This window comes from Pleurodeles waltl, chromosome 3_1, assembly GCF_031143425.1.
Source record: "Pleurodeles waltl isolate 20211129_DDA chromosome 3_1, aPleWal1.hap1.20221129, whole genome shotgun sequence".
Lineage (NCBI taxonomy): Eukaryota > Metazoa > Chordata > Amphibia > Caudata > Salamandridae > Pleurodeles > Pleurodeles waltl.
The window spans coordinates 1,639,559,110-1,639,575,709 of record NC_090440.1 but is presented as its reverse complement, the minus strand read 5'-3'; the positions used below and the strand labels follow the sequence as shown (position 1 = coordinate 1,639,575,709).

The 16,600-nt window shown below is 40.8% G+C and overlaps 1 protein-coding gene across 4 annotated transcripts in view; it reads right to left on the bottom strand.

Annotated features, from left to right (window-relative positions):
- DCAF17 (DDB1 and CUL4 associated factor 17) overlaps positions 1 to 16,600 on the bottom strand; it is a 444,850-nt gene that overhangs the window by 411,169 nt on the left and 17,081 nt on the right. For 2 of the 4 annotated variants that reach the window (XM_069225322.1, XM_069225323.1), the window contains one exon: positions 9,166 to 9,564. In XM_069225322.1, the coding sequence (XP_069081423.1) occupies positions 9,166 to 9,390 (225 nt within the window). In that variant the 5' untranslated portion in view covers positions 9,391 to 9,564. Of the gene's footprint in view, positions 1 to 9,165; positions 9,565 to 16,600 lie in introns of those variants that run through there. The other 2 variants (XM_069225325.1, XM_069225324.1) reach the window with 1 other exon arrangement.

The window sequence follows — 16,600 nt, the reverse complement described above, 5'->3', positions numbered from 1 at the left end:
ATGTATTTTCCCCCTTTCTGATTATTCAAATCATTAGACACACTTCTCTTTTCCCAAGGTAACACAACTCATTTGATTTTTTCTACTTTTGATTTCTTATGTCACCACATTATTAATTTCTAAAGCCCTCTTAGATGAGAGATTTCTTTTTAACAGGGTTTGCAGTCAATTGGATTATTGGTTGGGGCAGATGACTACCCACCTCAAGGAGTAATCTCAACCCCTGTCAGGGTGCAACCTTAAAGCCACTAAATTAACCTGAGCTCAACCCCTAGGTAGCTACGGCACAGGGCATACCGGCTTAACTTAGGGCATAATGTGAAGTACTTATGTAGCACCAAAACAGTAATAAGAAAAGAGTAAAATATAATAAAGAAAATGGCACCAAAGAGACAAAAATCCAATAAAGGGAACCAGAGATATGAATCTTTAAAGGTTTGAGTAGGAAGCACAAAGTGCCAATGATAGTCAATGGTCACAGCAGAGTGGACCCTAGATGCAATTTGACACTGACTGTGATGGAGCCCAATACCGTTATGCCAACTTGGTTTGACCTGGTCAAAGATTTTATCTCCTGACTTTAGTTCTTTAAGTCTTAATAACAATAGGAGTGCACTTTTAAAGCATTCCAGGACCTCAAGGGATGCACCTGGAAACTTACAGAGACCAGACTGCAGGGTGAAGTCCAGTTCCAGCTGCCACTGATCAGTTGGGCAGTTGCAGGAAAGGCCTCTTGTACCTTGTTGTATCCCTGCAGCTTAAACATGAGGTCAGCCTTATGACCCTTGGAGTCTACTTCTCCTGGGGGCAAGAGAGAACAGGTCCAGATCTTCAGGCTCCTCTCAGGTCACAGATAGCAGGTTCAGTCATCTTCTGATCTTACTCAGGTTCAGGAGTGTTCTGAAGTTGGTGCCTGGAGATGCCACATTTATGGAGCACACTATGGTAATCCTAGTGTCCTCCCACATTTGGGGCAGACAAGGTACCTACAATAACCCCAGATACAGACATCTTGTAGAACAAAGCAGGGTTTTCCAGAAACAGTGGATACACAAGAACTGTTTTAGCATTCTGTTTCCTTTCAAGTATGCCCCCAGTGTTATATGTAAAAGCCCACTAAAAGATGTCTGGCGGGACAAAGAAAGGGCCCTGCCCAGGTGTCAGCTACCATTTGCCTGTGACAGGGGAGGCCTCTTTCAAGATAATCTAGTTCCTGGACCCAGCTCCAATGGTCATCCGTTCATAGGAATAATTACAAGAAGCCTCTTTCAAGATAATCTAGTTCCTTGGCCCAGTTCCACTGGTCATCGTTCATGGTAATAATTACATCACCCCACCACCAGACTTTTGTTCTCTGCTCTGGGAGCAGTATTTTAACAACTTATAATGGTAATAGTTACTGGCTGGACGAAGTGGGAGAACAATGCTAATTGAGCATCCAAGATCTTTAGGCAGGAAAAATGTAACTTTCTGGAAGTTACTTATCCTTAATATGTACTCAAAATCAAACATCAACACTGATTTTAATAACTTGTAAAAATGGTTATTTCATTATTTCAAATTCTTGTTTAATTGTTAAATTCCTGTTATTAATAGTTCATAAGAAAACAGTGCCTGTACAGCCAATATGTGTTTCGCGGTAAAAACATTGCTTCTTCAGGGCTCTAAAATCTTTAATAGTACAAGTGCTCATCATTAATAAACAGCAACTGGAAGGCCAACTGTGTCATCTGCTGTAAGTTTTCTAATGATGTCTGCACATCAGTGGCTACAGTTCACCCCACACAAACATTGTAACGTTTGGCCATATCCACATCTAGTCACACAACACCATGTCACTACAAATGTGCTCACAATCACTCCAAATTCTAAAGACCCCAGTCAGGATTATAGGTATGCCAAGTATTCAAAAATAATCATCCCTAGTTCCTGAAATTCCAAAGCACAAATGTGCCACAGAAATGAAGATGCATCTGATGTACAGATATCATCAGAAATCTTACTGGGGATGACATAGCTGACCTTCGAATTGCTGTTTATTAATTACTGCTTATTAATGACGATCAGTTATACTATCAAAGGTAATTTCAGAGCCCTGAAGAAGTGGTATGTTTACCGTGAAACAGGTGTTGGCTGTACATGCCCCATTTTCTTATGAACTATGAATAACAAGAACTTATGCTGTTTAAAGCCAACATGGAGCCTGACATTTTGTGAACTATTGTGGCAAATTGTGTATTATGATTTTTTGTTGTTGTAATCTGATCTAATGGAATTTGTGTCCAATGATTTTATTTTACCAAACAAGAAGAATAAATGTTAATCCAGGTTAAAAGGTACTAATTTGTTGAGGACACCACTAACAAAGTTATGGTCCATCTGAAAACTGTTGCAGGTCTCAGCACCTCGCTGGTGTAAGTGGAGCTCCCCTGTGCAACACACCATGTGTCTTCTACCTCCTCTCCTTCAAAGGAGGTAACCTTGCTCGTCTCAGTCTCCCTATGTTTGTACTCCTTTCTGTATCTGTCATTCGGTGGTATTCTGCTTTAGGGTGTGTTCGTATTCATGTTGCACACCCTATTCCTCTGGGATTCTACGTTTCCTGACTTTGTTGCCTTGTGGCATTCTTTCCTCCTTGTTCTCAGTGTCTTCTCTGGTGTATTCCTTACCTTCCCTCTCCTGTGGACAACATATTAGTATTTTGTACTTCTGTATGTCCCCACTTCCTTCAAGTCTTTCTTCTTTTCTTAGCCCTGCTTTGCCTAGTCTTTCTCTATGTTTTGTCTATCTTGCCCTATGTCTTCTCTTTCTACAGATGCTGAACCATGACCTGGATCTGGGAATCAGTGTGGTAGCCCAAGTACATTCTTTTCTTTTCCATGACACTCCCTAATTATTATTTCTAATTTAAGAGCAACCACTTCACCAAACCAAAAATAAAAATCAATAGGAATGCTATTGGGACCAGTACCTTTGCCCCTCTCCATATCTTTGATAGCATGTACTATCTACTCAAGCGAGATGGTGTAACTGAAGCCTTTCAGTTTGTCTACGGGCACCCTAGTTAGGCCACTCATGCTAAAATGAGCATGATATGCAAGTAGAGAGGAGGTACGGTACATGACATTAGATTATCATAGTATTGTTTAAAACAGTTGTTAATGCACTTTAGGCTTTACGGTGAGTTTCAAGTATTTGGTATCACTGATCAAATCTGCTTCCATTCAGCATTTAATGCAATACACCAAAAGTATGAAAGTTATTTTTTCAACTATCAAACAAAAACTGCTGAGATGATTTAACATATTCCTCTGATCTGCAAAAGTGGTCTCGCATAGGACGTCCATTATTATTTTAACTTTTATCAAAACGTTTAAGGGATCATAACCTAGCAAACTTTGGCAGACATGCCTGGGTTCCTTACACAACATAAGTTATACAAATTTTGGGGAGGAGTTGGGGAATTTTCTCGTATGGCTGGCAAAAAAGGACATGGAAGCCAGAATCATTCTGTTGATCCTAAATTATCAGAGACAACAGGCAGTTGAGGCAGAAAGGACTGCACACATCCGCAAAGTATTATGAGGAACTCAACACCACACAATTGCCCCCCTCGGATAGAGCTGAAACGATGGATCAGCCTGGACCTCCCTGTTTCTGTGCTCTTGGCACTAGACGCTGAGGAACGCGCCTTACCTCTTAACAGATAGTAAATACAGCGGCCAGACACAGAAATGGCTTCAAGTAAAACTCTGCAGCTTAATGGCATTCTGCTAGAATTCTTTAAACCGTATTCCTCATTCTTACTACTTCATATCCAGGAAACATACCAGGGGTCTTTGGAGAAAGCTGAACTCTTCCTCGACCTAATGCGGGGCAACAATCACGATCATACTCATCTCTGTAAATCCTACAGACCAATCCCACTCATGAATACCACAACCAAACGCCTCTTGTAAGTCCTTTAAAACAGGTTAGTGGAGAAAATTCATACCCATTAGCACACACCACAATGTTTTCATGCCAAGAAGGAGCACTAAGCATTGCCTTTATAGGCTTCAGGTGGTCCTAACACAGACTCGCAGGATAGAAAGGAATGCTGCACTGCTCTCTGTCAATTTCCAAAAGGCACTTGACATGGTGCACAATGCTGATGTCTGGGAGTTTTGATGGCTGAGAGGCCTGGGTGAAAGAATTGCCTCATACGCAGAAAACATCCTACTTTTAGTGCAGAAACCAGAGTTATCAGTCCAAAGAATATTGTACATATAGTCCCGGTTTAGAGATACTTTGGGTCGCAGGGTTAATGGGGGGAAATCGACCTCAATGCTTTTGGCGGACACCCCTCCATGCAATAATCATATCACAAAATTGAATTTAACCCCCACTCATTTTTAATGCTTGGGCATGAGGTCTCATCAGACCCAGTGCTCAGTTGGTGACTCAGAATCACCCTGCTATAAAGAGCAGTCCAGCGTGATTTCATGTACTGGGCTAAACTTTAACTTAGCATCATAGGACGTGGGCTCTCTTTAAAATGATCCTTCCCTGCATTCTCTATGTCACCCAGAACTATCCCTAGCCTCTCACCCAGCAATTTTTCACATAATTGGCACATGCATTACCACAATTTGTATGGGTGATAAGAACCCCAAGAATTGAATTGGCTAAAAGCGCACAGTCTCCCTTTCATGGCAAATTGTGTATCCCCCACCTCCAGATGCACTACCAGGCATCCCATCTCATTCTTCTGAATGACTGGCTTTTTAGCGACAGAGGTGACATTAAACTTCAGCTATTGGCACCTTACGATCTATAGTCTCTCATCAACAGTGCGTAGATCCCACATGCATTGCCCAAGATCATTAGAATCCCACTAAAGAGTTGGAATGCTTCAGTTAGGCACATTGGCTGGCAGGGCAAGGTGACTGCAGAAACCTCCTTGTGGTATGGCACACTTCTCAAACAGGATACCAGCCTGCCTGGATTTCAAACCTGGTACCTTACTGCCATTTCTAAACTGGGCGATGTCTGGACAACTGACCATATTAAGTTTTTCGAACTACAGTCTGCTGACTTTGCACTTCAAAGTCCGTTACTTACAAGTCAAGCATGCCCTGGGCAGCCACAAATCAGTGCCTGAAACAGTGCTAGAATTCCATTCCCTTGACACTAAGATTACAATGGAGCAATGTGGGAAGAAGGGAATATGGCACATTTACACGTCCCTTGTTGTCAATTCCCCTGGTTCCTTTATTTGACTTGGAGAGCAATGGGGAATGGAAGGATCTTGGAGTTCAGGACGATACTGAGTGGATCAAAAGCAGGATTGCCCAAAGGGTCTTGGCCATTTCAGCCAGAATTAGATGACTCATAGAATTCAAATACCTGCACCATCTGTATTGTCAACTCTCCAGGTTGTGGCGGATGAACAGAGCCACTTGTTGGCATTGCAACAATCCTGAGGGCACATTCCCACACACCACAAGGAGCTACCCCATCATTACCACATGTTTGGGCTATAATACACTCACAGCTTGAAGGTGTACTGGGTTACAGACTCTCATTAGAACCCAAAGTGGCCCTGTTGAGGAATACAGATGGATGGAAGGGCACCCTTATAATAATGCATGATTTGTAAAGCTCAGCAAATCACTCCTGAGGGTCTCAAGGCACTGATTTGTAGGCATGGGGAGATTAAGTGATTTACTCAAAATCACAGAATGTTGGGCCCACCCTGAGACCCGAACCTGGTTCCCCCACATCCGAAGTCGGCAGTTCAGACCGTTACCCCACACTCTCTCCTTTATGCATCTTGATGCTCGTCTGTTGACTAGCCTGGATTACTTAACTGCAAAACACAACGGTGTGAAACAATAGCAAAACACTGCCCACTCCTACTTTGGGTGAGTGGGGTGAGGTATGATGTGCCTTGGCAGAGGAATTAGTGTAGAAAGGCTGCTCAGCTGAAACCCAGGGTATCTGATCCAAATGGACGTTAAAACAAAAACACTGAGTGTCTTGGGCTTGGTCGCCTTGTATGCAATACTTAACATTGCAGATTTTGGGATTAATAAAAGCGTTCTTTATTTTCTTGATACTATGGAATTTTATGTGTAATGGTCTTTTTTATGGCTTGAATAAGGTATTGGACGTTTTCATAATGCTTACTTCACACTGGTTGGATTATGGTGGAAATACAAATAAAACATTTAATTAAAACAAAAGTCTAAGGAACCAATTATTTCATGTTATCATTTTAGGCCCACATTTTCTAGAATCTTACAATCCGCCAAAGACTTGCCCCACACGCCAACTGGTTTCCAGTAATATAGCCAAGACCAATTGAAGATCTATGTAGTAATACATATACTCTACATCGGGGTTGATCCTGAAGGTTGATATCGGTGTCAACAGTGAACCGAGGTCAACAATATATGGTGAGCTCCTGAAATGTAGTCATGCAAAGGCAGGCTGATAGCTCAACGGTCAGTACTCCTGGGCCAAACAACAATCCGTCAGTTTGCACTATCAATGACATACAGTCTGCATGGTCACACCATACATTACTTCTTTACCGACCTGTTGTGAGGTTCTTCCCAGCCACCAGACAAAGTTGTAGGGCAATGTCCAGTAGACAGACCAGTACCATCTGAGCCAGTATCCACTTCTGTCAATGTGTCAAAAAAATCAGAGTAGCTCTCATCCTCAAAAACGATAGACATCAACTAGTAAGTCACATTTATGTCAGTGTTCTCCATGCTACAGATGTATGATATCTGGGAAGTGAAGATGAAATCTATTGCTGTACCTTTTAGTGTGAGATAAGATTGTGTAAGATTGGATTATAATGTGTCTAGTACTGAACCTCTTCTGCAGACTGAACCATCTATCATTGAGCAGTAACCTCGATGATTGCATTATATGCCTTGAGAACCACCAACTTGTGCTTCAGTTGAGAAATGTTATTGTAGTGTTGTGCATTCACCAACAAAGTGCTTATTGACAAGCTCCCAGTGTTTTCTCATAAGGCCCAATGACATGTGTAGGCTGTCTACAAAGAAGGACTGAAGCCAGGCTCCAAGGTCAGGACCTTCTGTGTTTTCCTTAACTGTAACCAACCTAAGATTGTTGTGCCTACATCTATTTTCCAAGTCATCGACCTTTGAGATGAGATTTTTGATCTCCATTATAAAACATTACTGCACTGTCATCATCTAAGGTACAGATTCACCTCTTCATCTCTCACTGTTGTATATCCTATTCTGCACAATCTTTGCATCAATGCCCTTAATCTTCGCCAAGGTAGCTTACATTGCCTTATTCATTCCTATTGCGCTCTTTGTTAGGGTCTATAATTCGCCGAGTATGGTGCAAGGTAACCTGAGGTGGAGTGGGGGAGTCTACAGTTAAGAGGGTTGATGCCCAAGAGTGCCTTTTGATATTGTCCTGTTAGTATGATGAAATGCAAACCATAACAAAATCAGTCTGCAAAGAACGACTGCAACGTTATCTAAAGCACTCACAGGGAATCATCCTATCTGCAGGATAGGCTAGAAATTAGCAACATTAGCTAGAAATAAGTAATGGTGGATGGTGTCAGATAAAAATTCCCAGAAACAACAACCATGATCAAGAAGAGATGGCAAAGAAACAAATACAATGATCCATTAAAGGAAGGTGCAGAGACGAATGTAGCACATCTAATTTGAGGAGCACAACGATTATGCATCCCTCAGAAAAGAGTTGCTTAGAGGTTAGAGGGACCTTATCAGTATCTCCATTATATTAATCTGCTGCTTACCCCAAAAGCAAAATAGGATGAGACACTGTAAAAGCTTTCATTCCAAAAATTCAATAAGCATTTTTCTGAGTAGATTCAGACAGTTTCCACTCACATCTTCAGAGGAAAAGCAGGCCATAATTTGTAACTGGACTCGTAAGCCTGATTCTAAGATGGACACTAGTTTGGACACTTCTGACAAGGCTGACATGTAGTATAGATTCTGGTAGAGCAGTACATCGTCTAGGGGCTTACTGGTGGGCAGCTGCCATTAAATTATCACAAGTATCACTCCCTTACAACTCTGGCCTTCCAGCTCCATCCCTCAGTACACTGCATCTCATTAATGTGTGCAAGGGTCACTAGGGGCAGACGTTCAGCAGCAGAATTGTATCTGGGGAGACCAGTGCAAGAAACCTACATGCAATAGGTTATTCACTTAACGCCTACTTGAACAAAAGATTGAGCAAAACCTGGTGAAGGCCTCAGCCTGCTCATAGAGGATCTCACTTTGAATCACTGGAAGGTTCAAGCAGCGAGCAAAGAGGAGCACCACTCTTTAGCTGACACACTGGGTAAGAGGTTTGGACTGTCCCTCAGAGATTGCACAGGACCGGCACATGTGCCTATAGGTATACAGGGGGAGAAAGGGCACTAGAAAGCGTCAACCATCGCATTCAATGGTTCGCAATCAGTAGATTGATATTTCACAGGAAGACTGGTATACTTTCTATTTTGCTTATTAGAAGTACCACTGTTTGCAGAGCTCTCAATGCACTAGGTATCTTTCACTAACAATATGCCTTTGTTCATTATGAAATCTTGGTAAAGTTTCAAGTCACACAAACACTAATATTTAATGATGACTACTGAAGCAAGCTAATAAAAGGTGTTTCAAATGACAGAAAAGGCTCCCCTGAGAGGGTTAACAGAAGAAAGAAGCAAGGCACCAATTTCCAAATCCCATAAACAGCTTGACAAAAAAAATACTCTTTGGCAAATGACTACACCAATGCATGTATGTATGTCTGTATTGATGCTGTCCACAAATGTAAACCATCACAAGCTGTTCCAAGCACAGAGCAGTTGCAGTGTAACAGCCTCCAATGAACATACAATTTAAACAACCACCCTATAGTAACATGTTATCCTAGAAAGTGAAAAAATGCCAAGAGAATAACTCTAAAAGCAATGTACAATATTTTGCAGCAAAATAAGGTGATTGTAATGATTTTCCTTGTATTTCACCCCAAAGTGTCAATTATTTCTTCCCTTTCACTGTTCATTGCATGGGCACACTCCGTAAATGACAATGCAACTGTCCAATATCTTATTATCAGAAGCGATCACACATCTGCTAAAAAAATTGTAAATATGTTTACCTGACACAGAAGCTTTCGAAGGATGACCATGTTTTTTCTGTGGATATCTCCAACACATTTTCCGAAAGAGCCAATAGATCTCTGGCTGATAAGTTGGCAGGCATTTTGTTTATAGCTTGAACCCTTTCTATGCATTGTTCTTTTAAAAGATGACTGTGGGCTCATTTCCGAAGCAATTTTTCCTTGGAGGTCCTTAAAAGAAACAAGCCCAAAAACAGCTGGCATTTGCTAAGAGTTCATTTGAAGACATTCAAAATGGCTATGCCCTTTTAATATCACAGGACAAACCACCATGGAGCATCACATTAGAGTTTCAGCATATTTTCTACCACAAAAGGGGTACATCCCTGGAGTATATTGTGATGGTTTACATCACTGGAGTACGTTGTGATGGTGTCCCTGAAAAAAAGAAAATAAGAGTATTAAGACACAAACCTTGTATCTGTAAGTTTCTCCTGTATAAGGACGCCAAGCCCTGACAAGTGTGGAACTAATGGAGGGGATTTGAAAAAGTGATGTCTCTGGGTTTGGCTGACTTACCATTGTGTGCACTTCATTAGCGACTAAAAACACATAACCAATGTCAGGGCAATGAAGATTACAAAAATAATGTCTTGTCTACATGTGGCAACAAGAAGGCAAGATTAGTGAGGACAAGCAGGTAAGCCTTTAAAAGAAGATCCAAATAACGAAGCCCACCACCGCACGTCCTGCTTATCCGGTGTCTCTGGAGAATTTACGTAACAGGTCACTAGAATAGAGGTGACACAGGAAAGAGAACATGGAACACTACACATAAGGAAATATGTGTACAAACAGTACCAGTGATACAGAGAACATAACAACACTACTACATCCCCTTTCCCCTTTCAAAACAACACAAAAAATGATACAAGTATAAACAAACAACAAACCATATCAACAATAAAACATGAACATAGTATAAAGGATGAATACAAATGACAAGATCACTGAATTAATGCATGGAGAAGAACACTATATTTATACATAAATCAATCTCTAAACCTAATAAAAGTGGTCACATTGTGATTGATTTTCCTACAAGCCTCCGAAAAACCCTGGCACTTTGCAAACCAGCAGAACTTACTCCAGGATAGCCCTCAGAAGAAATTGGCACTGTACCAGAATTATCTTTGCTAACATAGATTGACTCAGCACTTGCATCAAAAGAAGACGAAGAAGTAGCCAAATGATGATCATTAACATCACCATCAACCCACCAAGAACTATCAAGATGGGAATCATCACCCCAGAGCCCAATTTTCTTTGCAGGCCAATTTTTCTTAGTCTGATCTTGAGAGAGCTTAACAAGACTCTTGCTATTCCACTAACCTTTTCCCTCCAAAAGCACTGACCCTTTGGACAGTTTAGACACTCTGATAGGCAACATAAACTTAGACTCCCCCTTTTTTGATTTTGTTGGGCTTTTTGATGAACAACCAATCCCCAAGTCAAGATACCTTGTGGCATGCTTGTTCTCCTAATTAGCTTTCACTGCAGCTTGTTTACTTCTGACTTTAGCAGCAAAATCAAGATCAAAACACGAACAGGTACAACTTTCCTTAAAATCGTTATTCCAGTCAACACATAGCACTCTACTGCCTAACAACCTGGATGAAGATTACCCTGTAGTACTGTGAGGAATAAATAGGTACTCCGTACTTTCTTCTGCAAAAACCCTTGTACCAGCATACCTGAGGATAGTGCAGTTTAGACGTCTTCTTTTAAATAGCTATTCATGAATTCCACCCATCTACTGGAAGTGGAAGAGGGAGTACCAGGCGACCTGCAAATGCTTAATTTCTAAATCATCAACAAAGTTTCTCATCTCAGAAGACTTAAAACAATCCCCATCTGTCACCAGAGGTTCCTCAATTTCGAAAATTCTTTGAAAAACACAGCTACCAAAGGGGTGTCAGGTGAAGAGACAAAATAAAAATATATCCACCTAAAGAAATAGTCTACTAGGACCAACATATACTTTTTATTGTTAAAGGTATTTATTGGCAAAAGGTCCTGCAAAATCAAATGCTACTTTAACCCACAGACCACTTGTTATGGCAACCACGTGCAACAGTGTCTCACAAGTACTCCATGTATATCAGAAACAAGGCAAGTGCTGCAAGAAAACACTCACCCATTAACCTAAGAATCTAGTCCTGGAAAACAAATAAAATTGCTTTAGATTCTGAATAGTTGTAGTACCTTGGAGATGGCTCTTGTGAGCAACCTTGATTAAGGAATCTCTTAGAGAGATTGGTGGAATGAGAACAAAGAACATCACGACAAAGTAAAAATCCATTAATTAGAGATAATTCTCCAGCAACCTGGGCAAAAAGTTAAACCCAATTTCTATATTTCTTTCTTTGGCCAACCATTCTTTACAAAGTGCAAAACATTTGCAATACGCCATCAGCACTTAATGCCTCTAACCACCCTTTGCTAGGGATGAAGCTGTGATCTTCAGACAAACATTCAATTAAGGCTACTACACATTCAAGATCATCCACAAGTTTGTCACTAGAATCATTCTCTAAAGGCATTCTTGAGAAACAGTCTGCTCTTGCATTTCTACCATCAGTACATATTTAACCATAACATTGTACTCTTGCAGTCTAGAGAGCAAACAAACTAATCTAGCAGAAGCACGCCCTGCACCATTCCCATTAAGCATGGAAATCAAGAGTTTGTGGCCTGGGGAAATGTCAAATTATGTACCCTATAAAACATTTCTGAATGTTTTAACCATCTGTAATGACATTAAGGGGGTTATTACAACTTTGGAGGAGGTGTTAATCCGTCCCAAAAGTGACGGTAAAGTGATGGATATACCACCAGCCGTATTACGAGTTCCATAGGATATAATGGACTCGTAATACGGCTGGTGGTATATCCGTCACTTTTCCGTCACTTTTGGGACGGATTAACACCTCCTCCAAAGTTGTAATAACCCCCTAAGTATGTTTGACCACTGACTTTGTGTTTCACCACTGTGCATATTAATTGTTCAATGGTCACCGGTAGCACATTACATTTTGTATTCAGTTTAGCTGCCTATTGACTTTATCGTGGCGTTAGACATTGCAGTTGAGACACTGCAGATGAGCTGTGTTTTTCCACATGGTAAACTAAGCTGTGTTTTTCGTAGATTCTCTCACCGAACACTAGCATGATAAGGAAGCGCATATTTTGTGTTTTTCTCTAGTGCAACCTTGGGAAAAGACAGCCTTGAAAACTTGGCCAACTTTCAGGGCTTGTTTCCTTCCAGCTCTGACCTACAGTAGCCAGCATGTTTTGACTATTAGAGGGAAGGGCCTTATAATCTATAAAAGGTGTCCCTGGGCAGCAGCAAGGGGAATTTTCCAGGACTTCAGTCAGGAGTGGACGTCATCTGCGTGACCTGTCCCGTAAGGACATCAACTTGCAGGCATGAGAAAGATATGACGAGTAGTGATAGGCCCTACGGTAATTAATTTTGACTTTTATTCTTTGCTTTGAAGTTATGCTATAATATAATCACATATATTTGCTGTGTACATTGCAATTGAGAATCACTTTAATATATTTTCCTTTCATTGCTATGACTATTTTTAAACGTGTGCCTCCAACCTACTAATCTCCTCTCTCAGGAACCTCATGGTGAAGTAATAATAAATGTCTTCTTTAAACTAAGACGTGCATTCCAGAGATTGTTTTCAGCTCAGTCATTAGTGAAAGCAAAACATTTTGTCGAGTCGGCAGTCTGGGAGTGGAATCTGAGATTGGAAGTGCACGATTTAAAAGTGTAATTGCTTTTTTGTTGTTTAGAGAATTAAAGGAAGCACGGCAGGCCATGTTTGAAAATGCATGTGAAGTTAAACTGCCTTATGTTGCTGTGAGAAACATGTTTTCTTGTTTATCAGGACTTTCTGAGTTCTGGGATGAGTGCTTGGATAAAGCAAAAGTGTTTTCATATTTAGAAAAGGTGCTTGTTGAAAGAAATGATGTTCCTTTTGTTCTTAACAGAAGGGTTTGGATACTTTTGTCTGCTTACAGAAAAATGCATGAGAGATATAAGCAGTTAGAACATGAAAATAAGAATTTACGTGAGGAAATTAGCCAGAGCAAATTATTGCAAGATAAAACTGAAATCTACAAAGTTGTTGCAGGAGAATCTGGCTTTTCACACTCCAGTAATGAGGAGGTTAAAAAAGGTGGGGGGCCAGTGTGAGCTTCATGAGCGGACCTTAGATCTCTGTGCGCAGAGCAGCCCACAGTTTTTGGCAGGAGCTGAAGTGCATTCTTTAAAAGATTACACTGAGCAAAAAGTTGACGATGTTATATTCAGACCACTTTTGCAAAGTACGAAGTGTAAAATTAATTCAGACAAGGCAGAGGTACTGTCGCAAAATGTGCAGTTTCTGGGAATTCAGTGGAATCCAGAAAATAGACAGATGTTGTCACAGGTAAAACAAAAGATTTTAGAGATTCTTACTATTTGCACTAAGCAAGAGATACTGAGTTTCACAAGCTTGTTTGATTTTTGGAAACAGTACAGCCCTCATCTGAGTAAAATCTTAACCCTTTGGTACAAAGTAACTAGGAAAAAACATGAGTTTGAATGGAGTGAGAAGCAGCTGCGTGCTTTTGATTTGGCAAATGAAATAATTCAACAGATTTTAGATTTGTGCACAGTGCAATAGGGAAACACTGATGTAAACTTGAGTATGTGGCAGAAACAGGGGAGGACAAGGGTGCCCCAGGGGCTTTGGATTAGAAAACTATCTGACTTTGTGGAGCGCTGTATTCCTTTTGAAAAACAGCTTTTGACTTGTTATTGGACTCTAGTGAATATTGAGTAAATTAAATTAAATGATAATGTAATTCTGAAACCTGATCTACCAATCATGCAGTGGGTGATGAGTTCACCTAAATCTCACAGTATAGGACAGGCACAAGAGGTTAGTATCATACTTTAGATCTGGTACATACAAAACAGGGCTCAAGTAGGACCTACAAGCACTGCAGCCCTACATCAACAGTGTCACAAGCCCCTTACAGGATGAGGAGAGGGTGCAGGGAGTACCACAGGTAAAAGAGTTATCAGTGAGATTGAGTGCACCGTTTGAATTCTTGTCCCATGAGGATAAAAAGCGTGCTTGTTTGACTAATGATTCATTGAAATACATGAGCACTAAAAGACAAAGGAAAGCAGGGTTATACAATCCAGTTACTGAAAAGTTGTCTACCACAGGAGAAGGAAAAAGTAACCAATATGCAGAGTTGTACAATGTGTGCCAGACTTTAAAGCAAGAGCTGCTTGAGACATGTAATTTTTATACTGATTCTTGGTTCCCTGCCAATGGATTAGGCGTTTGGTTTTCCACATGGCTTGTACATAACTGGTTCATTTATTTAAAGGAGATGTGGAGCAAAGAGTTGTGGCAGGAAATTTGGGAAATGTTAAAACAGAGCATAGTCATAGATGCTCATTGTCCCATTGACTCATTGGAACGCTGGTTCAATTCCCTTGCAGACAAAAAGTGCAAAGACAGAAGTGTCAACCCAGAATTCTGACTTGGTGGGGATGACTAAGTGGGCGCACCAGAAATGTGGATATCTGGGAGAAAAAGACACTTACAGGTGGGCAGAGATTAGAGAAATGCACATTCCCTTAGATTTGATAAAAACTGGGATTTTGCAATGTCCTATTTGTTAGTACACACAACAGAAATCTGTCCCACAAACAGTCAAAAATCAGTTGGGGAGAGGAAAGTTACCAGGACAGATATGGCAAATTGATCAGGTTTTAGGGGGAGTGATTGCTGCAGATTACCAAGGAGAAATCAAAGTTATTCTGATAATTAGAAGAGAATCTGATGTATTCATACAGATTGGAGACAGAATTGCCCAACTGGTCATAAGTGCAGTGAATGGAGGTTTGGCAAGGAAGGAGTCTGCCCCAGCCCTTCTAACAGTGCAAGGAAAGGGAAGCTGTGGTTCAGCAGATAAAAACCTCAGTGCTAAGGTGTGGGTTGAATCCCAAAATGACACTCCAGAACCTGCAGAAATCATAACAAAGGGCCCCAATAACGTCCTGCTGATTATAAAACAAGGAAAAGAGAAAGGAGGGCACATTTCAGATGACAAATGTTATTTGCAAGAAAAGTCATACTTTTTTCTTTTGCAGATCCTACTACGACTCGCCACTGACCATGAGTGTGCTGTGTGGTCTCCCTTCGGGTGTTTGCGTGTGGGGTCGGGGGAGGGACCGCACCCCCAACCTGAACCTGATTGATTAAAGTACAAACCCCATGGATCCATTTTGCGCAACTGACGCCTTCAGTTCAAGTTCTACATGGGATCAATACAGAGTACCATTGCAACTTGTTTGATTACATTCTTCCACTGGAACTAAGCAACATTGCAAGTTAGCTGTCTGTTTTTCCTGTGGAAACCTGACTTTCACTTACATTCCAGCAAACCTTTCAGGTGGACCGTGTACCTTTACATGAGTGGAACTCATGCTACATCAACTTGCTATTTTAGAGACACTATTCAATCAGGTATTATCCCAATCAGAGTATATAACCTTGAGTCTTTTCATTGTAATTTGAAAGGTTCTGAGATCAATATGTTAATCCACTTCCATTGCTTTACAGTGATTGCTTTTATCATTCAAACCTGATTTGCTTATAATGTTTGTTTTTTCTTTGAAATAGGAGAAAAGTAAACAAAAGTCATTGGTCAGAGAGTGGAGATGTAATGACATTAAGTATGTCTGACCACTGACTTTGTGTTTCACCACTGTGCATATTAGTTGTTCAATGTTCACCATTAGCACATTGCATTTTGTATTCAGGTTATCTGCCTATTGGCTCTAACGTGGCATTAGACATTTTGTATTCAGTTTAGCTGCCTATTGGCTTTATTGTGGCATTAGACATTGCAGTTGAGACACTGCAGATGAGCTGTGTTTTTCCACATGGTAAACCAAGCTGTGTTTTTCGTAGATTCTCTCACCGAACACTAGCATGATAAGGAAGCGCATATTTTGTGTTTTTCTCTAGTGCAGCCTTGGGAAAAGACAGCCTTGAAAACTTGCCCAACTTTCGGGGCTTGTTTTCTTCCAACTATGATCTACAGTAGCCAGCATGTTTTGACTATTAGAGGGAAGGGCCTTTTACTCTATAAAAGGTGTCCCTGGGTAGCAGCGAGGGGAATTTTCCGAGACTTCAGTCAGGAGTGGACGTCAGCTGCCTGACCTGTCCTGTAAGGGTGGAAAATCTCTTTCTCACAGTTGAACAGGAGTCATCAACTTGCAGGCATGAGAAAGATGAGGAGCAGTGATAGGCCCTACCGTGATGAATTTTGACTTTAATTCTTTGCTTTGAAGTTATGCTATAATATAATCACATATATTTTTCTGTGTACA